At 37.1% G+C, this 25,973-nt stretch overlaps 1 protein-coding gene across 6 annotated transcripts in view; it reads right to left on the reverse strand.

Moving 5' to 3' along the window:
• Window positions 1-15,392, reverse strand: part of CACNA2D1 (calcium voltage-gated channel auxiliary subunit alpha2delta 1) — a 501,837-nt gene extending 486,445 nt beyond the window's left edge. For 3 of the 6 annotated variants that reach the window (XM_050782809.1, XM_050782806.1, XM_050782804.1), the window contains exon 1: window positions 14,801-15,248. In XM_050782809.1, coding sequence (XP_050638766.1) covers window positions 14,801-14,895 — 95 coding nt within the window. In that variant the 5' untranslated portion in view covers window positions 14,896-15,248. Of the gene's footprint in view, window positions 1-14,800 lie in introns of all 6 variants that reach the window. The other 3 variants (XM_050782805.1, XM_050782801.1, XM_050782803.1) reach the window with 2 other exon arrangements.
• Between the last annotated feature and the right edge of the window lie 10,581 nt (window positions 15,393-25,973).

Here is a 25,973-nt window from a genome sequence, read left to right on the forward strand (position 1 = left end):
AAAGGTATGGTGTGTGACACTCTTTTACAGAATATGAAATGAAATTGAAAGAAAATTAACTTTCCAAGATCACACAGGCTATATGAGAAGCAAGGTTCAACCTTGGGATTCTCTGACTCAAAATCCTGAACATTCCCACCATACCAGACTGCCCACCTTGAGTCCTCTGAACTACCATAGCATAGACTCATAAGGTTCTGGCTTTACTTAAGTATCTATCAACTTAGCAACTTTTGGGAGTTAGTAGAGTAATACACAACCACTGTGTGTTTGAAGATGTGAAAAAGTAGATCACAGGCTTCAGATAGGACAAAAAATTAAAACAATAATCAGCAGTTATATATCACATCCATTTTGATGTTTCAGTTACTCCTAATAAATTTACAATCTTCCCATGGATGATGGCATTTCTGGATACTACAAAGCATTTTCAGGTTTTATAATGTTTTCTAAATATATATATTCTACATACATGTAGCACATCTGAATCTGCATATATATTTTCTTCATATCTTATAACTTTCACTTGATATAAATCATTATAATATATATTTGATGTTCATATATTGTGTAATGTTTATTATATGTACACACATATAAATATGTATATATCGGTGTACGTGACTGATGTATGCGTTTCTCTGCAATTAGGGTAGATATACAGAGGCAACAGAAGGAAGAAGGAAAATAAAAACCGATTCTGAGTAGCCTGCTGACCCCAGGTTTTGGTTCCCTGTGCATATTACAAGAATAGAATCCAGGAGCCAATTCACTTCACATGTGGAAAAACCCAAAAGGGGTAGGACCAAATCCAAGACTTGCAACCTTCAAATGGCTCCTCTGTCACAATCATGTACAACCGGGACTCAGCTGGCCTTCAGATGCCACACAGGTTGAGTCGCATCTGATAATTTAAGGAGATGAATGACCTCATATAATTATCACGCATGGTTTGGTTTGTAATGAGTTACCATTCCCCTATGTTTATTTATTACTATCGAGGAAAAATATAAATTTTAAACAATTACTCACCAGTAGACCTTGAAACCCATGTGTCAATCCTCTGGGAATTAAGCTATCCATGCACAATAAAATTTCACCTCATAAAAATTAATGCCAATTTCTACACTTACATCGACAGGAAAATCAGGTGTTTGGACAGACAGCCAAGCAGCTAATATGTTTAATTTAGAGCAATCTGCACAGCCTCCATTGTGCCCATCTTCCTCAGGCTTCATATGGCCCATTTGTTCAAGTCCCCCAACATTTTTGCAGATGTAAATTTAAGTCAATTCTAATAAAATGTCATGACAAAGACAGGGTGGTATTTTTAAAGTGGCAAACATCATAAAAATTTTACACATTCTTTTCTGTGGCAAATGTCAAAATGACTGCTATAAAAAGGCCATGTTGGCCAGGCACGGTGGCTCACGCCTGTAATCCTAACACTTGGGAAGCCGAGGTGGGCAGATCACCTGAGGTCAGGAGTCTGAGACCAGCCTGGCCAATACGGTGAACCCCATCTCTACTCAGAATACAAAAAAAAATTAGCCAGGTATGGTGGTAGGTACCTGTAATCCCAGCTACTTGGGAGGCTGAGGCAGAATTGCTTGAACCCAGGAGGCGGAGGTTGCAGTGAGCCGAGATCAGGTCATTGCACTCCAACCTGGGTGATAGAGAGAGACTCCATCTCAAAAAAACAAAAACAAAACAAAACAAAAGCCAGGTTGCTGGCATCGAAAACTTCCTGCTTCAATGGTTATCATCAAGTTGTAATCAATAGTCATAGTATTAATGTATTGGTTAATCTAAAACATCTCTTTTATCCATAAATCAATTCCAAATTTGCACCAGAAATTTTATTTCAGTGCTTGATTTCTGCCAAAAAAAAAAAAAACAGCATTTATGAGAGGCTTAACTCCATTTATATTGCAAAGTGAAGGGCTAGAGTTAAATGAGTGTAACTAACCATCAGTTGGATGAGTCAAGTAAAAGCTGGCCTTTTTCCGTACGCTTTTGGCAGATTTTTGCCAACTTCTGTATTGGTTGCGAAAAATGCAACTGGTCTTGATTTTACTATCCTGCACTCACTCAATTTGTAGGGTAGTCCAGAATCATTTCTATAAACATCCCGGATAGATTGCATTATTAACTTTCAGATATTCTGTTTTGAGGCTAAAAACTCACATCTTTGACAATGAGAGGATATTGGTGGTAAAGCTATGACTTTTAAAAATAGATTCACACTCTGTGGCACAGTTCTCCTACAACAGGTGCTGGCTGAATTGTCACAACAAAGCACATCAAATGCTTTGTGGTTCTGCTTTCTTCATGGTCTCTTTTAGGACACTGGTTTTGTCCTTAACCTAGGGATGGAACAGTTCACCCACCCTATTTCACTTACACTCCACTGCATCTCTTTCCCTTTCCCTTTTATAATGAAAGGCTACACAGGTTTTAGGAAGAGACGTTTTTAAGACCTGCTAAGCATCCCTTTTTCCATTCATTTTAAGTTTTTCTCAAGGCCCAAATGGTTATATATTAGCACAATAATCTAGCTCACTAATCCATAGTCATCAATTCATGATCTCTTAAAGACAGAAAAACCACACAAGGCACACATAATGAAGCCTGGCTATTAAACAATCCTTTAAAGTTCCCCACGCATTCTTTTATTTAATCATCACGGTAACATTGGATGCAGGAAGAAAAAATACTATCCTTGTTCTACAGACAGAGAAATCAAGGCTGAGAGTTAGTTCTGCCCTACTTTACATGACTCCTCTCCCTCAATCTTATTGCTGGAATATACAGTCAGGCGAGATCATATATAAGACCTCAAAGCTCCTGCAAAGGGCAGCAACGTTCAGCAGGTTAAGTGTAGGAATCTAGAATTGAGCTGCTTGAGATCAAATTTGAACTCCTAAGGAAATTCAGAAAAGTTCTTCATACCCTAAACTTGTTCCCGCATTTACAAAACAGAGATAATAATACTACTTATCTCAGAGGATTGGCTTGAAGGCTAGATGGATTAAAAAACATGAGGCCAGGCACAGTGGTTCGCGCCTGTAATCCCAGCACTTTGTGAGGCTGAGGTGGTTGGATTACTGAGGTCAGGCGTTTGAGACCAGCCTGGCCAACATGGTGAAACCCTATCTCTACTAAAAATACAAAAATTAGCCAGGCGTGGTGGTGCACACCTGTAATCCCGGCTACTAGGAAGGCTGAGGCAGGAGAATCACTTGAACCCGGGAGGCAGAGGTTGCAGTGAGCCAAGATCACGCCACTCTACTCTTGGAGTGAATAAAGAAATAACTTGTTCATTATTAATTATGAATTTATGATTCATTATTTATTTTTTCTTAACTTTTATTTTTAAATTCAGCGGTACAAGTGGAGGTAGGTAACATAGGTAAACTTGTGTCGTATGGGTTTGTTATACACATTATTTCATCAGCCAGGCATTAAGCCAGTACTCATTAATTATTTTTTCCTGATCCTCTCCCTCCTCCCACCCTCCACCCTCTGAAATTTCCCAGTGTTGATCCCCTCTATGTGTCTATGGGTGACAGAGCAAGACTCTGTCTCAAAAAAAAAAAAAAAAAAAAAAAAAAAGGAGAGTACTAATTAATAGTGCCTGGCATACAGAAGGAAAAATGTCAGAAAACAATATTATTGTAACTGAAGGATGATTGGTAGTCATTATTACTGTTCAGACACTGCAGGTAGAGACAGCAAAATTACTTCAAACTGTGAATATCTATGGGAGAGAAAAAAGAGCAAAGTCACAAAAGGGAAATAAATAGCCCACCCTAACTCTTCTCATGTCTTGCCACAAACCACAAGAGTGGTTTTTCCACACTGCAACGGTACCAATGAGAGGAAGATTGATTCTCAGATCCGCTGGCATTTGCAGTCCTAACCATTCATTCATTCATCCTGGAAACTCAGGGAACTGCCGTGATGGCAACTGCCAGTAATTTCCAGACCTTCGGGAGACCTGAGATGCCTCAGTGAGGGTTAACCAGGGATACACTTTGCGGGGATATTCTGTCAGTTTTTTGTTTATTTGTTTGGAGACAAGCCTCCCTATGTTGCCCAGGCAAGATTTGAACTCCTGGGCTCAAGCGATCTTCCTTCCTCAGCCTCCCTAACAGCTGAGCCTACAAGCGAGCCCTCGCCCAACTTCCAGTGGTTTTTTATCTTCTAGAGTTTATTATTTTGTTTTCTTGACAAGGATCTGTTTCAACCAAAACTTTTCCCCTCTACTGAGGGCAGGAAGCACCAATAGAGTTGGGCAGTAAAGCACTACTATCTGCTGAAAATCTATGAATAAGTAATGCTAAATTGTCAAAGCAAATAACGATCTGCTCTTTTATCTGTTTTTCAATGATATTACTGGAAGATCTTTCTACCACAAGCACTACACACTTTTAAAATCTAATGACATTGGCCAGGCGTGGTGGTTCACATCTGTAATCCCAGCAATTTGGGAGGCCAAGGCGGGTGGATCACCTGAAGTCAGGAGTTTGAGACCAGCCTGACCAATATGGTGAAACCCCATCTCTACTAAAAATACAAAACCTAGCCGGGTGTGGTGGTGTGCGCCTGTAGTCCCAGTTACTCAGGAGGCTGAGACAGGAGAATCGCTTGAACCCAGGAGGCAGAGATTGCAGTGAGTTGAGATCACACCACTGCACTCCAGCCTGGGTGACACAGTGAGATGTCATCTCAAAAAAAAAAAAAAAATCTAATAACATGTTATAAAACTACATGGATCTTTAAGATGATAATCTCTCCTAGGAAAGAAGTGAACGAAAAATAAAGACAAGTGAGAACCAAATGTTGCTGTGTCCAAAGGTAATATAGTGGCAAACTGGAGTCTTGTTACTACCACTGGAAGAAAAACTCTAGTCCATGCCTCTCAAAATTTGAATATCACTAATGTGTATGTATTACATTTCTGAATTATGTCATTCCTTCTCGAGAATGGAGTACGTAATTTAAATCATTCCTGTAAAAACATCTCCGGTAAATTAAAATTATATCTATCCTGTATTCCAACCATCTGCTTTACTTCTCAAGGCTGTTTCATATTTCAAAACTCACTTTGTAAGACACTGTGTTTAGTCTTGATCCCTTCCTCACCTGCCTCTATCAGAACTTTCATCCATCAATCATGGCATCTCATTGCTTTCATCTCTCTGACATTTGGTCTTCTCCCTCTGAGATATGGGAATCTCCCTTCTGGTAACACTTATTTAGTTGTCTGTACAGCCTTCCCCACCTTCCCCACCCTTCCCACCAGAGTCTTTTTCTGAGAATCACCTCTTCCCCTATCCACAGTAATAGCAACTGGCCTCTTACAATGTAATACCTCCTAATAAGATTGGACCAGATATGGTGAAGTAACCCAAGCTCAGGCAACCAGAGTCTCTTTTCCAAATCCCATCTCCTGGTCACAATTAAATGGGCTGTAAGTGGCCATCTGGCCCATATTCAGACGATCAACACATCTTCTTTGGGAGGTTATCTTTAGGACTAGGATTCTACACTCAAGTTGGTTCAAAGCTTCAAAGGAGAAAACATAATCCCTCACAACCATTCAATATCACGAGCACTGGAGGCAGATAATGCCAACTTATAGAGAAAGAGAAGAAACAAGTGACACAAAGAGAAGCAGAAAATGACTTGAGAGATTATCGTGACAGCAGTCTCACCTTTGTCTGCAGTTGTTGGAACATCCTTAACCTGAACTCCCATGACGGATCATCCAGCTCCACTATCATTTAAAAATATTTCTTTTTGGTTTACGAAAGTTCTATGGTTTTGTACAATTTACAATCCCAAATGGCCTAACATTAACTTCTTCATTATTTATTATTTTTTCTTAACTTTTATTTTTAAGTTCAGGGGTACAAGTGGAGGTCTGTTACATAGGTAAACTTGTATCATAGGGGTTTGTTGTACAGATGATTTCATCAGCCAGGCATTAAGCCTAGTACTCATTAGTTATTTTTTCCTGATCCTCTCCCTCCTCCCACCCCCTACCCTCTGAAAGGTCCCAGTGTGTGTTGATCCCCTCTAAGTGTCCATGTGTTCTCATCATGTTGCTCCCCTTTATAAGTGAGAACATGCGGTATTTGGTTTTCTGTTCCTGTGTTAGTTTGCTAAGGATAATGTCTTCCTCTGAATTTACTATCCCTCACTTTCCTCATGTCACCAAATTCCTGGAAGGAACAAACTGCACTTGTCTCCATATTCTCAACTTGACCAACTCCTCCAGCCACTGAAACCATGCTTCTGTCCCTGACATGATGAGACTTCTCTCTTTCATCAGTGGCCTTGATGCCTTCCTTAAAGGGGTCATCTGGTTTGACTGTCCACAAAATGAAACTGTAAATCAAGGCCCTTCTTTTGAAATTCAGTGGCTATCTTAGATTACAGATAAATATGAGTTAAATAAATGGAAAAAAAATCCTCCTTCTGCCTTCAAAGATATTGCTCTCTGAATTTGCCTCCAAACTCTCTTTAGATACATTTTTTTTTTTAACACAGAGTCTCACTCTGTCACCCAGGCATGCAGTGACGCAATCTTGGCTCACTGCAACATCTGCCTCCCAGGTTCAAGCGATTCTCCTGCCTCAGCCTCCTCAATGGCTGGGACTACAGGAGCATGCCATCACACCCGGCTAATTTTTTTTTGTATTTTTAGTAGAGATGGGGTTTCACCATGTTAGCCAGGATTGTCTCGATCTCCTGACCTCATGATCTACCCACCTTGGCCTCCCAAAGTGCTGGGATTACAGGTGTGAGCCATCGCACCCGGCCCAGATACATATTTCTAAGGGCCTAACAGACATCTACAAGATGGACTGCAAACTGCAAATGTCCAACAGTCAAGCTGCTCCCACCCTCACAACATCAACCTGCATTCCTCCTTGTTCTCTAGCCTACAAAATTAAGAGATCTAAACGACATCTCCAATTCTTCTTCCCTTCCCGATTCCTCAAATCTCACAACCACCAAGTCCTGAAATTATACTTCTACTTTAAACCTGCTTCACCTTCTCACTGACACTAATCTTTTTGAAACCTCGGGCATCATCTCTAGTTCAGTGAATGCTGCAATGGTATACTAACTAATCTCATAGCTTCTGCCTCATATACTGGCCCTCCTTAATCCATTTTCTACATATTATGATTCAAACCTATTACTTTTTATTTTTTTAATTTAAAAATCTCAACAGCAACACAGGATGAAGACCAAATTTGTGTTGGTACACAGAACAGGGCTATTGCTAATGTCGATGTAATATGAGCACTGCCCATCTCCTCCTTGGGTCAGGGGGCAAGAAATTTATCACCAGACTTAAGCCAACGGCTACCAACATCATTTCCCATCGACAAGTCCAATGCCTAACAAAGAACATACCATGTTTCTTTAGACCATGCCCCTTCAGTGTGCAATGTACTTTTTCCTTAGTCATGCTCTGATGTATCCCAGTGTTTCATAGTCAGCTTGGAGTTGCTAATGTCTTCCTTAGGAACTCTCTCCCTCAGTTTGTATTCTCAATAGGTAGCTCAGTGCAGTACGTAATTTGCACTCAATAATAATAATTGCATTAATTGTTGAATTAAATTATATTTGGTATTAAAAATATTTGAAACAAGAAATATTAAAAGAGGCAACATAAATGAAAACTGCTTCAAAAATAAAATATACTATTTATTTAGAAGGCTAGTTTTAAGTATACTACCTAGAAGGCTGCTTACCTGTAAGTTATTTCTTTCTCGTAATCTAATGGAAAAAAATTTACTAATGGAATTTCTTTCTTGTTGATTAGCACTTAAGCTCTTAATTAAAGATTATACTAGTGTTTCTTATCCAATAAACCATTTCCCAGAATTTCATAAAAACTAAAAATTTTTAAGTACTTATGTTTTGAGATCTAGATAATTTTATTGTCTTGGTCTCTAAGGTGAATTTCCAAATGTGAATATTTAAGTCTCTAAAAATGATTATTAAGTTTAGGAAGCAGCATTTCCAATATAACCAAGCTCACATGGGAAATGAAGAAAACAGAAGAAATTAAGAAAAATAACCAACTGCTACCTTTAGTATCTTTAATATAATGTTGCACCTCATAAATCTGAGGGCTCTTCTCTCTGCCCCACTTACACATCCATCATTCCTCAAAGTATTTTCACCACAATGCCTGTTGATCACGTTTTAAAAACAAGAGATTTTTGTAGTCTGCCTGAGCCCATTTATTTTATTGTACCATTCCTCTTGTAACTCTCAAAATATGGCATTATTAATATTTAACCATCCCTTCACATCGTTTGACAGTATGCACCTTAGAAAAATTTTATTAGCTCTTTCCCCTCTTTTCCCTAATTATCCCTAAGGTATTGAGCAAATATCAAAAGAAACAATTCTCTAGACTTGTTTGACAATTTTGTTATGTGTTGATTACATATTACAGGTTTATCTGTATACCAAAATCCCTCAATAATTTCTCTTACAGAGAAATGTCTGATAACAGGAAATCTCCTGAAACAGTGAGTGCAGATTTAAGTGAAAAGGACCTGAAACTGAGGTCTGATCACAGGTAACTTAAGAAAAACAAATTTTTAAATTTTTCATTTGATTTGATGTTATATGTAAATAATAATGTTATGGTTAATAGTAATTGTACGCATGTATGTGTATTAAAGAGCGAGAAAACAGAATTTATTATTTGAATAAAATAACACTGGAATTACTTTTCATCATTTGCCAAGAAACCACCATAGTGCATTTTTAATTACTCAGAAAAAAATGAGCTTCAAATAGACAGTAAGATTATCCCCAAATCCGAAACATTTAAAATGGCCAACACCATTATTTTCTACTGCCACCAGTTCTAGTTTAAGTTGTTCTTCCATTTATGATATAGAATTTCAAATGTATCCTAATTTTTTAAATCCACAGAGCATATGGTTAAAAAAATCAGCAGAAGCAAATGTTAAAATAACATTTAGCCAGAAATATCCCACATTCATATTCAAAGAGAACTTCAAATATTGCTTTATATATAACAGCCTAATTCTGAATTATTGAAATTAACTATAAAAAGTGTGCCGGTTTATTGAGGCCACAAAGTCAATCTTTTCCTTGTTCATAACCTGTACAAAACAGTGGCAAAATACAAAGGAGCAATGACTGCTTTCTTTACTCAATTTTAAAAACTGCTAAGAGTAGCTGACTCTATGTACTGAATTACTACAAAAGATGTAAATCCTACAAGGAAGGAATATTTAAGAGCTTATATTTTTACAAATAAAAATTTTAAACCTGTGCACATTTGCCTTCATTCCTAAAATATCACACTACCAAATATGTTTAATTCTTACAAATTCAAAGCATATCTTATCTAAATGAAAAAAATAAAACTGCTTAGTATGTAAAGAACTTTTAATAGGTGCCAACATTTCAAATGTAGTTTCTTTCTCATACTTGTTTTGTTTAAAAGATGGCAAAACTGTCTTTAGAGTCACTTTTTAAATTACTTGTCAACTATGTTAGTAACCCATCTCTAAAGGACTTGAGCATTTTCCGGCTGCTTGTGTATGCAATATCTCATTTAATTGTCTTGGCAAATTATTCTTAAATGCTGGTGTTATTAAGTTAGATGTAATCCCTGAAAACAGCTGTGAACTGACAGAAGACCTAAGGTATGCACACTTGTGAATAAACTTACCTTACTGAGGTTTTTCTACTATATCAATTCACTTAAAGTTTTAAAAATATGTGTGGACATACACATACAATATTATCTCTTAATAGAATACTATATAGTGACACAAACTAGGAAAGTTATCTATGCGATGTTAATATTTTGAACTCTCAAGGAAAAGCATTATAGTATTTTTTCACAAAGTGCTGCCACTTTTACTTAATTGACATTGAGGTCAATCGCCTTTTTCTCTCATCTCTGTAAACAATATGATGCAATCGTTTACATGTTTCAGTGCACACACATAAAAAAATGAACCATGTGTAAGCTACATGGTTGGCCATCACAGCCCATTCCCAGTTTACTGGAAAGCAACTGTATGAAAGCCTTGGGAACAGTCGTGGTACTGCTCACAGATAGTTCATGAAAAGAAAGACTGGTTGACACACTTAGTGACACAGTGCTTGATGCACACTGTAAGCCTTAAGTAAATGTGGAGGTGATATAATAGAACAAAGTTTGTTCCCCATGGAAAGCAGCTGACCTGCTTTTTGAAACACTACCACAGACAGCTCTTTTAATAGAAATAATGGAACATTGTCATTTTAATAACAATAAAATGTTACTTTTTTGAAATACTGAAATTCTGATTTTTTTCCCAAATGCTATGTATACCTATGTTAGAAATGTTTATATCCATACCTGTAAGACACTAAATGAGATAAACAAATAGCATGATTTGCCTAAGATATGTTTTATTTTACCCATTTAAATCTCCAATTTAAAGTTATAAATAGCTTGAAGACATGTGCTAGGAAATTCTTGGAAACTTGCATCTACATAGAGGAATAGGGAAATCAAGAAAAACCTCGAGAGGTGCTTTATATAATGATACTCCAGAGAATATGTAAATTAAATAATAGTTTGTTATGCGCACTATTGTAAAAATTATTTGTAAAATTTCTAAATGCATTATTGTTTACGAATATATACTACTAAATATATATACTAAATTTTAACACAATAATTTCCATATGTTATGTTTTTGTAAAAATTTACTATGTGTAAACCCTAGAGAGGAGAGTATTTTATTGTTAGTTTTATCAGTGTTGGAGACATAACAGAAAGATGTCTACACAGTCAGGTTGCTGTGAAGAAAAAAACTGTAAAGCTCTTATCTATTGTCAAAATGAACCACCTACTTTATATTCAAATTTTATGTATATTTATTAAATTATATTAATGAAAGCCATGGGGGGGAAAGATAATAAAGGTACATTTTATTTCCCTTTAATAAACCATAATATGCTTAGATTCTTGTATTTTCTGACATTTTTTCAAAAATTATATCCATTTCAGTCTGTTTAATTTTCATTCAAATGCCAATCCAAATTGCTACACATATAGTGATGTGTAACATTAATAAATTTAACATAATATTACACTTACATGGAATATCTATTGTTGCATATTTTAAAACATACATCTGTGGAATAATAAATGTTATATGGTTAAGACAATGAAAACAAAATTAAAGACCTGAGAAAAGTTTATTAATGTTCACTGTTTCAGGTTTTATTCTACATTTAATATTTTATCTCATAATTGATCATATGGCACATTTCCTTGTGTATATAAAATGTAAACAGAAACTGCTGACCTCAAGTGAGAATAATTATGTCACTTCTAATGCATGGAATAGATATCCATTACAATATCTTGACATACAAAATTTCTCCTTTATAGCCTTAAATACAAATTTCTCTAATAACAGAAAAAAATTTATATCCTAAGTAATTAAACCCAAAAGTACTATTCGTTTATGAGATTTTATGTTTATTTCCTGTGGAGATCCATAATCCTTAGTTTTATGTTTATACCATTATACACTTTATATTAAAATCCCCGTATACCAATGGGCTCTCGGCCAATTATTGAAGACTGGCATTTTGATGTGACTAAGATAAAAGTTTAATATGAATAGTTATAACTATATAATTTTTTAATTGCATTTGTAAATAGATTCTAAAATTAAGGACAAATTTAAATTAACATTATAATACTGGCTATCACACATGTAATTCTAAATTTTAAAATAGAAGTCTTTCAACATGTGCCAAGAAATTATTTCTAGAAAAAAGGACAACTACCCTTTTTGAAAGCTACGTTTTAAAAATACCAGTACATGTGCATACTATAGCATAAAAATGATATATTTTCCATTTATATATCAACCAATACACATTATGTGGCTGCTACCATATCATGTATTTATGTTTCACACTGTAGGGAGACAAACATTTCCAAAAGAAACACCTAACCCAGAGAAATAATTGTATCAAAATTTCCTTGCCTGAAAAACATCTATTTTAGTGTTAACTCTTAGAACAGGTTAACTACTACTTTAATCTAAAAAAAATTTATATTAGAATGTATGTTAAACCAGACAGCAAAAATTGAAAGAAGATACTTAGACTGACACATTATTTGTTTTACCATAATAGAATTTAAGCCCTTCGTACAGATGTAAATACTCTACATTAAAAAAAAAACTTTGAATTACTAATTCTAATTGAAATCCAACTCCAATTAGTGCATAATTAATTTTATAGTGTGTGATGGCATGCTCTTCCTCTTCAGATGATAAAAACTTCTTATACTTTTTCTCTGAAAAATAAAATTGGCAAAAAAAAAACCCAAAAATATTTATTAATGATTCCCAGAGAAATTTATATACAGAAGCATAATGATTTGCCTTTAGTGACACTACAATCTTAGTACTCACTTTTTATAAATTTGAAGTTTCCCCAAAGATTTGAGATTTGTCCTGATTACACAGTGCATATGAATTCTTTTCTCTAAAGAAAAGCAAATGGCACCACATCTTCATGCAAAAAAATTGCATTTTTTTGTTTCATAAAGTTTATTCAGAAATCTAACATGAAGTACAAATGTCAACCATCAGTTCTTTCCTCAGAAGACAGTGTTACTAACTTTTCAAATGAAAAACTGAAGATGCCGAAGGCTTCCAAAAATATTGCTAAGATTACCTACAGGAGATTGACTTCGCTCCACAAAACCTTTCATTAAGTATTTCATTCATGAAATAATCAATGTCCTATATAATCTGAAAATATCTTGAATTTTCATTGTTAAGAAAATTTCAGATCCTTTCAAAGAAAAGAAATTGTGGTGTCCTACTTCCCATTTTAGCCCACTATTTATGCTCTTTCCTGTCTAGTAAATTTCTGATCATGAAAATTGATTTACTTATAATTTTAGGAAAGCATTATTGCAGATGTTCTTCTTACAATAAGGATTTTTACATTAATATTTTACCATAGTATGTTGAGGAATAAAAGGTTGTATTTTGTTGCAGCTTTCTCCAATGGTATGATGATGTATCCCCTCCCATGACAAAAATATTGATAGATTGTCAGTTAAAAACAACAGTGTAAAAATGAGTAATAGGAACACATTTAGAAAGTGACTGTTTTTTAAAGAGCCACTTCTTTATTTGACACAGAATGCAAGCGACTCACTGGAGTTCTCACTTTACAGGCCAAGCAACAAAAAGGCTTAAAAAATTAAATGGAAGTGTGATGCCTTAACAAGAGTAAATAATTCTGAAGCACCCTTTAGGGTGATTCTTATTCTTTTTATGTTCAAAATATCCGACTGGAACATCCTGCCAATTAAACGAAGATCTCCAGATGGCATTTACCCTTCTGCTTCATAACAAAAAGGATCTGCAATCAGTTTTATGAAAGATTACCTAAAGAGGAACATTACTGTAAATCAATGACAACAAAAATTAGACACTCCCCTTCTAAGGGATAGAATGTGCATCCTCCAGATTCTTGCACTGACACCTAACGTAATAAATACTTAAAACTGAATCTTAAATAATAGCCGCAGGGTTTCAACCGGTAAAGATTCACTGTTACTTTCCACCAAAAACTGTATTCAGCACTCAGCCAACAAAGGACAGCAAATAATTCCCAGCAGCATAAATACCGGGAAAGCTACCTTGGGCTTTGTTTTTGTTATGTAAAATGCATTAAAGTGACTCATGCACTTAAGATTACCTACCCTTAGAAGCTTTAAAGAAGCTTCAAGAACCAAAATAAATGCTTTCCCAGAAAGCCGGGAAGGCTATTCGGTGCATTAAGAAATATGTATATATTTATATGTGCCACTGAGTTTGATTCTATTTTGCTGCCTAAGAGAGGAGAGAATTATTATTTTTCATTCCCTTCCTGTCGTGTGACTATAGCTACCTATAAGCCCTCTATTTCCAGAACAGCAGCGAGGTTTTTAAAAGTTATTTTAGAAATGTTAAAAATAAAAGAAAATTGCAGGAGACTGGAAACAGTCCCTCCTTCAAAGAACAGGCTCTATTCATTTGAAGAAGAGGGACCGCGTGTCTGCCGACACTTAGATGTTTCAAATAATGGGGTTGGGGAGGTTGGATCGCTCGGTCCCAGTACCTGCGAGCCCCCTGCGTGGACAGCACGCTCGGCCGCGGGGAGCCAGCACGCGTCTAACTGGAAGGCTGTCAAGTGCTTCCAGTAATGTGGGATAAAACGAGTTTGGGCACTACAGCAATTAAAGAGCATCTAGGAGGCCAAGTGCGGGAGAAGTCCACGCTACCTCCGCAAGCCTGAAATTACCTATTTGTAAATTACCCAACCAAAACATAACTTTTTATTGAACTGGGTTGAATGAGAACGGGTGAGCTGGCTGGAAACTTTTTTCCCCAGTACAGCTGAACTCTGAAGTCTAGAGAATCCCGTTAGAGACTGGCTGAGACGCCGCAAGTCGTCGGCGGGCGCTTCCCGGGACAGCCGGCCCCCGTGCCCGGCCCCGCGGAGGCGCCCGAGACGCCGGTTCGGGGCGCATTCCAGCGGCGAGCGGCGCGCACCGCCCGCCCGGCCTCTCCGCATCCGAGCCCGGCTCCCCGGCCGCTCGCTCCCCACCCCCACGGGCGGAAAAGCCCCGCGACTCGGGAACCGACCCCCACCCCAGACTCCCGCGGCGCCCCTCGGCCGGCGCTCCCTGCCCGGCCCGCCGACTTACGTGACGGCCGAAGGGAACGGCTCCTCCGACGAGGGGCCGATGAGCAAAGATTGGAAAAGTGTCAGAGTCAAGGCCAGCAGGCAGCCAGCAGCCATCTTCGCGATCGAAGATCAATGCCCCCTCCCTGCCCAAGCGGGGGAAGGAGCGGCGCTGGAAACCGCGGGCGGAGGAAGAGCAGCACACGCCGCCGGGACCGCGGGCGTCTGGAGGGCCGGCTGCGCCCGGGGCCCGAGGCGCGGAGCCGCGCGGAGGACGGCGAGGGCGGGAGCGGGCGACCGAGAAGGGGCGGTGGCGGGCGGACCCACTAGCGCGCGTCGGTTGCTCCGCGCCGCGGCCGCCTTGCCTCCGCCGCCATCAAGGGCGACTTTGGAAACAGACCTCGGCGAGCCCGCAGGCGCTCGCGCGCTCTCGCTCTCCCTCTCGGTTTCCTCCCTGATTTATTCCCCCGATTGCCGAGGCGAAGGCGGAGGCGGGGGCGGGGGCGGAGGAGGGGTGACGGCGCTGGAGGGTGGGGGTGGCTGCAGGAATGGGGGAATGGCAGGCAGAGAGACTTGTGGAAGCGAGAGGCTCCGTCTGGCTTCTCAGGCAAGTCAGAGGGAGGCGGCTGGGGGTGGGCAGCGGGAGGGCTGGGCGTCAGAGCAGTCGGGCGGAGACGGGCCGGGAGCAGCCCTCCATACAAGGCAGCCAGGAACTCCCAAAGTCGGCGCCGGCTCTCTCCCGCCGCCCGGCGTGCGCAGGGGGAGCGGAGCAGCCCCGCGGGGCTCCCGGGGGACGGTCAGCCGCCCAGCGGGCATCCACAGGCTGCAGAGGCTCCAACCCAGGACTTGGCTCGCGTCTTCGGGAGTTATTTTTGCACATGCAGGCAGCGTTCCCCCCAGCCCTACTCCCAGGCGCAGAATCCACTGCCTGCCTAGGAATCGTGAAGTGATTTGACAACAAATGTAGGAGGGGTTTGTATTGCATTTTAAAGCACCACTGTTGACTCTACCAGGTGGCAATATATGCCCGCGTGTGCCATAGGTTATAGCCTCTGGCGGGGCCGGGTGTCCTTTGTGCCAGCGGCCCCACGCCCAGGTACTGCTCGGCTCACCTGGCCAGGACAGAGCCTCGGGCACCGGGCTGTGGACTGACAGAGAAGTACTGACGCTGTAAAATCTTCCAGTCCTGTGGTTCCACTGGACAGAGGGGCGGAGGGACGAATTCTGCATCTAGGGAGGACAGTAGTAAAAGAAGGGCTTTGCAGCATCTCAGTTGGGACTGCCTCCAAAAGGGTCCTAATGCCCTGCTCTGGCCACTGGTCTGCCCGGCCTGACAAAGGTTACCGAAGGGTGAGCTCACTCTTGTCAATGCGAAGGCATGAAAAGGGTAAGCAGCAGGAACAGGTGGCACTCTGTGAAATGCGCCTGAAATGTAGAGGAGGAATTAAGGGAGGGGGAGAGAGCTAGGGAGTAGCAATGTCGGACTGGTTTTACCTCCAGACTCAGGAGAAGCAGTGGCGGGCTTTCTCCTTGAAAAAACAAGGTCTGCGAATAGGCCTTTCCTGTCCAGCACAAGACTCCTATCCAAAGGGCCCCTGGTGGGCCAAAGGTGGAAATATATCCTTGCACACCTTAAATTCTTAAGCTCCCTCTAGTAGTGTATGAGAATACTTTTGACATGACGTGCAGAGAATACAATTTGTGATGACTATCCTGCATATGCAAAAATTCTGTTAAGTATCGGAGTGACTGCCAGATTTTTAATTAGCCCGTTCTTATTTCTAGGAGAAGCTTCTGAAAGAAAGAGACCCTTATTAATCGGAAATGGATTTTCCAGCTCTCTGAAGGCAATCTCCCAAAACAAAGACTGATAATACTAGTACTACTATTAACTACTGACCAGATTTTAAAAGCGTGTGTGATTTTATGATGCTTAGCATCATGAATTGTTTTTCCTTCCTACTTATCTCTCCTTTTTTAATGCTTTATTTGTTTTCTTTATGTTCTCTGCATCTCTGTCTGGCTCTTTGTTTCTTTCTTTCTACTCTGAGTGGCCTCACAAAAGGCACCCCACCGTGACTTAACTTAGTTTGTTTTATGCTAGGCATGGAGACTGTGGCAGCAGGAGCTGCGCAAATGAGGGATGAAGTGGGATGTAATGGGACTGAGAACTACAGCTCAGAAGGGATATTTTATATAACTGAAGATAGCATTCCACTCCAAAATTAGATAAGCAAATAGTCAAATTCATCATTTCTTCCATTTTTAATAATTCAAAAGCAGACATTCTTCCCCAGCATGAGGATGAAGAAGAGCAGAATTAGATGCCCATTATTGTCTATGTGATATGTTGGTATCATAATACGCTCACTACCTAAAAATATCATTATTATATATTCTGTCAATTATTTCAACATCAACTCCAGACTTCCCACTATGGTACACTGTTTCCAATTTTATATCTTTAGGTTATAAAATGGTTAAGAATGGTTAAGAGAGTGTGCAGTGATTTTTTAAGTCAAGAGTTTATATTTGGCATTTTTAAAGTAAAGTGGCACATTGAAGCCTTCATAAAAAATAAAAAATAAGAAAAGCTTAGAAAAGAAACTATCCTAAACTAAGAAACAAGGTCAAATATTTTCTATGAACAAGACAACTATTTAGAAAAAAATTTCCTTGACCCAAGTAATACAGCTATTGAGTGATAGGGCATTGAATTTCTGATGAAAGAAATACCTTTTCTAACGAGGCGCAAAGTAACATTAAACAAGTATTTATTGGAGGTTTATTATTTGTTTATTAGGAGAAAGGGCTTAAAGAATAAAAGAATGTAATAAGCTTGTAGAGAAGGTAAGTCAGCTTTTATTATTAACTTTGTTGGCCTTTGAGCCAAATCTCAATTTCTTTGGATCACTCTGATGAAGCACTGTGTTCTCCAATATGTGAAGCTGTTGAGGAAAGATATTGCTTCTACAATTCTTACTGAAAGGGTTGATTATCAACTGTGAGCCTACACCATTGTTTAAAACTCTGTTGTGAGGTTTGCTATTAATTGCTTTTTACCAATCTAAACCTTTTTATTGAGGATATTCAAAATGTGTGGGTTTTTTTAATGTATGACAGCTAAAAGAAGACCATTTCCATAACATAGCATTATGTTTCTGTTGGATTAACTATACCCATAACAGTGCATTTTTTCAGCTCAGTTCTGTTATTTCGGAAAATCCCCTTAAAATCAGATTTTATCCCATTAATCTTAATAAAATGTTGCTTAATCACGATAAATTTGCTATTCAACATAAAATGTTGACAGATCATAAGGATTGATGTTAAGCTGTTATAGTAAATGATGTAAATGTGCAGTAAATACAGTAAATATATTAGAGGTTATAAATGCGCAAGAAGTCACAAATCAATATCTACTATTCATTTAAAAAGAAATATTTTAATTAGAAAGTAAGTTAGTAAAGTATTGCAGGAGATTTTTGCATTTAATCATTTCTAGAACAAAGTTTAAAGAGATTTAATTCATGCAAATCACTGACCTTTACCTACCACAAACTTGAGATTAGCACCTTTTGGCTCAATCTCAATTGTTAATTCATATGTTTAATTTGTTCATATGCATTTCATTTTTTAGTAACTAAGAGTAAATAAAAAACAATAAAAACCTGATTGCCATGAAATGTTTATTCTTCCTTATTTTAGGTGATACTATGATTATTGGCAGCATAAAATTATGTTTTTATTGTAGTTTTGTATGAGTGTATGTACAAACATATTTTTCTGTGATTTTATTCAGTAAATCAAATCTAATTTCTTCAACATTTTGCCTGAGAAATTGAGACAAAGTAACCTAATTGAAGTTATTTTATCTTTCTCTCTCTTTTTTGTGCTCATGTACAAACAGACAAACCCAAACACTGAAAAGGAAAATAATTATCCATAGCCAAAAAAAAAAAAAAAAAATTAAAGGAAATAATTTTCATATTTTTTCCACATCTTAAGAAAACTAAGGTGAAAACCTTGACAAAGGGCCTTATTTCTTTGTATGCATATAGGTGTATATGACTCATCTCTGAGACAGACATACTGTTAAGAGTCATAATCAAGAAATCTTGTGATTTGAGATGGTACTATGCTTCCATGCACACAAAGATGTGTGCCAGAAAAAGCGAAAATTAAAGACAAATGGACATAAAGCGTCAACAATCTTACCTCTTTGGGGAATACTTTCAAGAGACAGGAATAAGAAAGAAAGCAATTCAGAAGTATCAATGCCCAGGAGAATGGTTAAGAGAGTGTGCAGTGATTTTTTAAGTCAAGAGTTTATATTTGGCATTTTTAAAGTAAAGTGGCACATTGAAGCCTTCATAAAAAATAAAAAATAAGAAAAGCTTAGAAAAGAAACTACCCTAAACTAAGAAACAAGGTCAAATATTTTCTATGAACAAGACAACTATTTAGAAAAAAATTTCCTTGACCCAAGTAATACAGCTATTGAGTGATAGGGCATTGAATTTCTGATGAAAGAAATACCTTTTCTAACGAGGCGCAAAGTAACATTAAACAAGTATTTATTGGAGGTTTATTATTTGTCCATCAGAATCCCCATATTGGCAAACTTATGCTAGTTTAAGTATTTAGAAAACAGTAGCTGTTATATTTTAAAATACCATCATGTCTTCAAGCAATAACTTCAATGTTATTTTATTTTGAATCTCTGCTAATCATAGAATTTTTCATTCGGTTTCTTTTTTATTTTACTCTTCCTCTCCTTTTTCCTCCATTAAACAAACACATTCAGAAAAAATCAGGACCTACAACATGACTTCCTATTTAAACAAAACAAAACAAAACTGTATTCATCTCTAAAATCTGAATTTCATAGCAAGATCTTTCTTCACTCCAGAGAGTTGCAGTTGTGGTTTTTTTGTTTTGTGACTGTGACAGCACAAAAGTATATGGAATCCATTTATGTAGGCCTACATAGACTAAGGGCAGTAGATAATTTGGTTATTTATCCAAATATTCACTAACAATGAAAATGCAATGGGAAGTAATTAATAAGCAGTAGATGGTAAAACCTGAAATAGGAACAACTAATAACTCCAGTTTTTTTAATTTTATGGATGCAGCCTGCCATGAGAGGGGAAGAGAAAGGTCATCTATTTATATTACTCTTCTGATACTAGGGTTTCTGTTTTTTTAGACAGGGTCTCACTCTTTCACCCAGGCTGGAGTGCAAATGGCGTGATCTCGGCTCACTGCAACCTTTGCCTTCCGGGTTCAAGTGATTATCATACCTCAGCCTCCCAAGTAGCTGGAATTACAGGTGCCTGCCACAATACCTGGCTGATTTTTTTTTTTTTTTTTTGTATTTCTAGTAAAGATGGGGTTTCACCATGTTGATCAGGCTGGTCTCAAACTCCTGACGTCAAGTGATCCGCCCACCTCAGCCTCCCAAAGTGCTGGAATTACAGGCATGAGCCACTGCACCCAGCCAATACTAGGTTTTTTATATTCTTTAAACACAGTGAAACACCTTTGTAACCTAGCATTTTTCTATAAAATTTAGATATGTTTTGGATCAAATTGACTTCCTGAATAACATAACTCATTATAGTAGGCTACAGATAACATAGTCTATTAGATGGGTGTCCATAGAAGCACCATAATATGATGTTGCTAGGGGTTTCTTCCTCTGAAGTAATGAAAATGGGAGAGAAAATAAGACAGCAGTCATTTTATTTTTGTAGCCACATGTTTTAGATTGATATTTAAATGCCTACCATTATCACAAAGAATACGTGACTATCTGGACATACTAGTGAACTTACAATTAAAATACTATATTCTTTTGATACATGAATAAAATAGAGATCCTGTTGTTATCTATCACACCTGGGAGATACAAACTTTTATTAAAGTTTTGCATTTGGGAATATTTGACAATCCACATAGAGCAAATGCTATCCAGTAATAGTATTTTCTTCAACATGTGCAAGGTAGAGGAGTATAATTCCTAAAGATTACTGGTAATTTAGGGGAAAAAAATACTGTGATATCTAATCAGCTGAAGAATATTGTTGTTATCTGTCTAATGCTTTTACCACGTTTTTATAATCAAATTAATAGTATTTCAACATTTCATGCCTTTAAAATTAAGGACAGGGATTTTAAACCATTTTGTTCTAAAGACAGCTTGTGTTGTATAGAGTTGGAATTCATATATATTGATTTTTTCTTATCCACAATTCTTGAAATTTTACTCTAGGGTGACCCATTCTTTAATAATATGGTTCTCTCAGAATGTCCATAGCTATCTAGAAAAAAAGAATTGATTTAATAAATTTGCCAACCTGGGTAAAGATGGTCCAAACAAAAGTAGTAAACTGGGTCTTGAGTTTCAAGTGGAGTGTTTTTATTACCTGGGTGTTGCTACAAGCCTTTCTGTTACACAGAGATCAATCTTATCTTTTGCCAAGATGTTCATTTTTGTGGATATATTTTATACTCTCAAGATACTGGCAGATTACCATTCAGTTAGTTTAAAGCAGACAGTCAATTGTATAACTTTAAAATATCACATAACTCCAAAGAGAGGATATTTGTTTATTATATTGAATAACATTTAATCATTTAGCTCTCATTAATAATGATCTTAACTTTAATTTTATCATTTCACATATGATTAGCAGTCATTATTTGTAACAAGGGCAAGCATGTTTTGGTTGGGAAGACTGTATATTCAGTCACCTTTGTGTTTTTCTCTGTTAGTATCAGAAAATTCATCATATTCAAGACCTAATGCTTTCCAAATGATTTATTACAGTACATTCAGATTTCCTATGTTTTGGATTAAATATACATTTCTTTTAAACTTCATTTGTTTCTTAAAATATATAAAACTTTCCCCTTTCAGCAACAACAATACTTATCAACGATGAGCTGTCACAGTAAACCTAGTTACAACACCATGTCCACACCTCAATTCAAGCCTTAACATCAATGTTCAGGAACAGAACCTAGTTCTGCTGTTTCTCCTTTTCTTCCCAAAGTTAATCAGCCAACTCACTCGCCCCTTCTCCACCCCTTCTTTTGATCTTTTTCTTCTTCAACAGGCAATAGTTGATTGTCTTTATTGTCTTTAACATATTACCATAGGAGAGACTTTTTTTTTTTTTTTAGTAGTAGTAGTAGTGATAAAGAGAAAAGGAAGTAGAAAAGTAGGGAAAGCAAAGAGAAATTATCTAGAGGAGAGAACAACGGAAACATGAAGGAGGGAACAATATGAAACAAGGATGACTTTGTTCATATAACGCAGACAAACACAATGCAAAGAAGAAAGAAACCAGAGATGGAAATGTCAAGGCCAAAATTGCTTGAAAGAAACTGGGAGCATAAATGAGACCAAAGAGTAGGGCAACTCAATTTACTTCAATATTCAATCAACTGAAATTTGTATTGCTAAACAAATATATCATCTTCAAATCTCATGATTTTACAAGAAATATAAATAATCATTCAAGGTTTTTGTTCTAATTTAAAAGTAAAACAGGTTACGTGATGTTAAGATTTAACACCCCCCGCCTTGTGTGTGTGTGTGTGTGTGTGTGTGTGTGTGTGTGTGTGTGACAGGTTCTCACTCTGTCGCCCCTGTCTGGAGTGCAGTGGCTTGATCTAGGCTCACTGCAGCCTTGACCTCCTGTGCTCAAGTCATCCGCCCACCTCGACCTCTCGAGTAGCTGAGACTACAGGCACACACCACTACACCCGGCTAATTTTTGGTTTGTTTTGTAGAGACTGGGTTTTGCCATGTTGGCCAGACTGGTCTCAAACTCCTGGCTTCAAGTGATCCACCTGCCTTGGTCTCCCAAAGTGCTAGGATTACAGACGTGAGCCACCGTGCCTGGCCTTTAAGTAAAAAAGTAAATGATATTTGAAGCATTACATTAGATCCAACTACTGTAACATAAGTTTGCAAATTCCCTATGCGTTCAATGTTAGTTGCAAATCCAGTCACTTGACATGTAGAATATTTATATGAACTAGGAAAAACTATATTACATATCAAGTGCTGATTTGTATATAACAAATTTTTTTAGTAAATTACTCATGAACTTTAACCTACATTTTTAACATTTTCAACTTTCAGAATCCCGTTTTTCTCACTATACCTTTTTCAGAAAAATTCACAAACAATAGTAAAGTGTAAATGGGATTACAGGAAAGGGCAACAGTGACTTAGCTGCTTCAATGATTTTCTTCTCACCTGAAAAACTGTTCACATTTAAAAAATGTTCAGGATCCCCAGACTGTGTCGTCTGTCTTGGGCTCCTCCCCATGTTTTACATCAGTTTGTTCTTAATAAGAAAACTTGAACTTATTCATATATTAGGCTTGTGTCAAATACTCAAATTACTGATCTCAGATTTTCTATTGGCTCTTAAAATTAATCATTACACAAACTCCTCCGTAACTAAGGATAACCATGTTAACATACAGAGGTGTGTTAGACATAGGCATATCTCTTAGCTATGGTATTTATCAAAGAGCAGAGCTACGATTTGAGCCCAGGCACACTTCCATAGGTACTCTGACTGTCAACCTCTGTGCCATATGGTCTTTCTGCTCTGAATATTTAGTAGTTCAGATATTTAGGCAGAGTTACTCAGCCTTCCTGAGCCTCAGTTTTTAATTTTCTTAAAATTAGAATAAAGCTGTGGTATAGTTTTTTTTTAATTTGTTCTTTTTAACAGCTTTATTGTTTTTATACATAATATATACCAATTCACGCATTTAAAGTGTACATTCTAATGCCTTTTAGTATTATAGAAAGATTTTCACTCCTATTTAAAAAGATCAACCATTAATATTTGAACTGGGATTGGGTTTGATGAGACCTACATGTATTGGCTATGTAGACATGTGCCAAATAGAAATTCAATTTAACATTAACATTAGGCAAACTTTAATGACTTTGACCCTTAAGTCCTACTAATTCCTAATGACAGGGTTTTTCCATATATAAAACCTTAGTCTCTCTTCTACACATTGTCTATCTTGAGCACGTAATCACTATTAAAAACTTGTATTTAAACTTACATGAAAAAATATTAATCATTAGCTCTCACATGATAGATTCATATAAACATAAAATTATAATTTAGATTGGCACACATACCTATGTTTTTATTTGTGCCATTTGTATCATTTATGTATATATATGGAGTTTATTTTATGTTGTCTTTTTACTTGTACAATGAAAATAGTATTTATGACATTGAAGTATGTGAAGCTGTAAATGGCATTTGCATTCATAAGATACATTGACTGTGCTTCTACATTTAATCACTGGCTAGAGCTATTTATTGCTTCGTGTACTTTGCTTCCATAAACAGCAGTACCTTAGTAGGACACCTTCATCTACTGACTCTTTTTCCCTTTCAATGCAGATCAGAAAAACAGAAACATTTTATAGAAATAAAACATTGTCACCTCGATCAAGTAAATAAGCTTTAAAAATCTAAAAAAGGAAATACCAGGAAAATCAAATCAATAAAATCTATAAATACATTTCATTGTGGCATTTTCTATTAAATCCTCACATGTACAGATATGTGAAGAATATGTCATTTTATTTCTCAATGATATATTAAAACAACTACCTGATTTTTGTGCTTTCTCTTAAGAGAATTCTTTAAAATTTAAGTAAAATAAGTTTTAAAAACTACAATAGTAACAGTAATCCACAGGCAATCAACAACTTATCTGTTTCAAATGACTATTTTTATATCTGTATTTTGAAACATAGGATGTATTTTCTCATGTAGATTTTAATTAGGAACGTGAGCATGCATTTAAATTTCTACGTAGTTTCAGTCACTGGTTCTAGAATCACCACTGTAGTCATGGTGTCTAGTGGACTTCAAATAATATGTAAATTAATAACCTTGGAAATATCACTTGATTGATGTGGGCTAATGGTCATTTATTTTCATTAATAGCATAAGGGTGATTTACTGTATTTCATTAAGAAAAAAAGCCAAATTCTCTGTTTCACACATGTAGCACATTTGTAAATGTATAGAAACCTAAAGAATTCATGATATTTCCTGATGCAAACTAGAAATTTAGTTGTGTATCTTCTTTTTCTTTTTTTTTTTTTTTTTTTTTTTTTTTTGAAACAGAATATTGCTCTGTTGCCCAGCTTGGAGTGCCGTGGCATAATCTTGACTCACTGCAACCTCCGCCTCCCACGGGTTCAAGCGATTCTCCCACCTCAGCCTCCCAAGTAGCTGATTTTACAGGTGTGTGCCACCACACTCAGCTAATTTTTGTATTTTTAGTAGAAACAGGGTTCTGCCATGTTGGCCAGACTGGTCTTGAACTCCTGGCCTCAAGTGATCCACCCATCTTGGTCTCCCAAAGTGCTGGGATTATAGGTGTGAGCCACCATGCCTGGCCTTCCTTGTATATCTTTATTCATTCATTTATACATTTATTCTCTCGGTCAACCACCTATTCACTTTGGATTAATTATATAGTCATTTGTTGCTAACTTACTAAGAGCCAAAGATTATGATAGAAATCATGTGCTTCATAAAGTTATATATATATATTTCTACTTACTACCCACAAATTGGGTTACATATGTGTGTTTGTATGTTATATATAAATGTTTATATGAGACAACTTATTTTCCAGTCTTAGGATGTGATGCCCTTTGTTATTTAAAAAAATGTTTTAAACTTGAAACTTATGTCCAGAATTCCAAGTCAAGAACCCTTGTAAATTACATTGCTTGGGAGAATGTAAAATGGCATAGCTGCTTTGGAATAGCTTAAATGTAGAGTTACCATGTGACTCAGCAACTCAACTCCTAGATATTTACCAAAGAGAGAGAAAAACATGGGTTTACACAAAAACATGTACATGAAATGTTAATAGTGGCAATATTCATCATAGTAGAAACAGGTCAAATGTTCATCAATTGATGAGCGGATAAATAAAATTGGTGTATTCATTCAATGGAATATTATTTGTCAATAAAAATGAATGAGTTACTGATACATGCTACAACATGAATAAACCTTCAAAACATGTCCAGTGAAAGGAGCCACTGATGAAAGATCACATACTGTATAATTCTATTTATATGAAATACCCAAATCAGGCAAATCCATAGAGAA

This window comes from Macaca thibetana, chromosome 3 (genome assembly GCF_024542745.1).
Source record: "Macaca thibetana thibetana isolate TM-01 chromosome 3, ASM2454274v1, whole genome shotgun sequence".
Lineage (NCBI taxonomy): Eukaryota > Metazoa > Chordata > Mammalia > Primates > Cercopithecidae > Macaca > Macaca thibetana.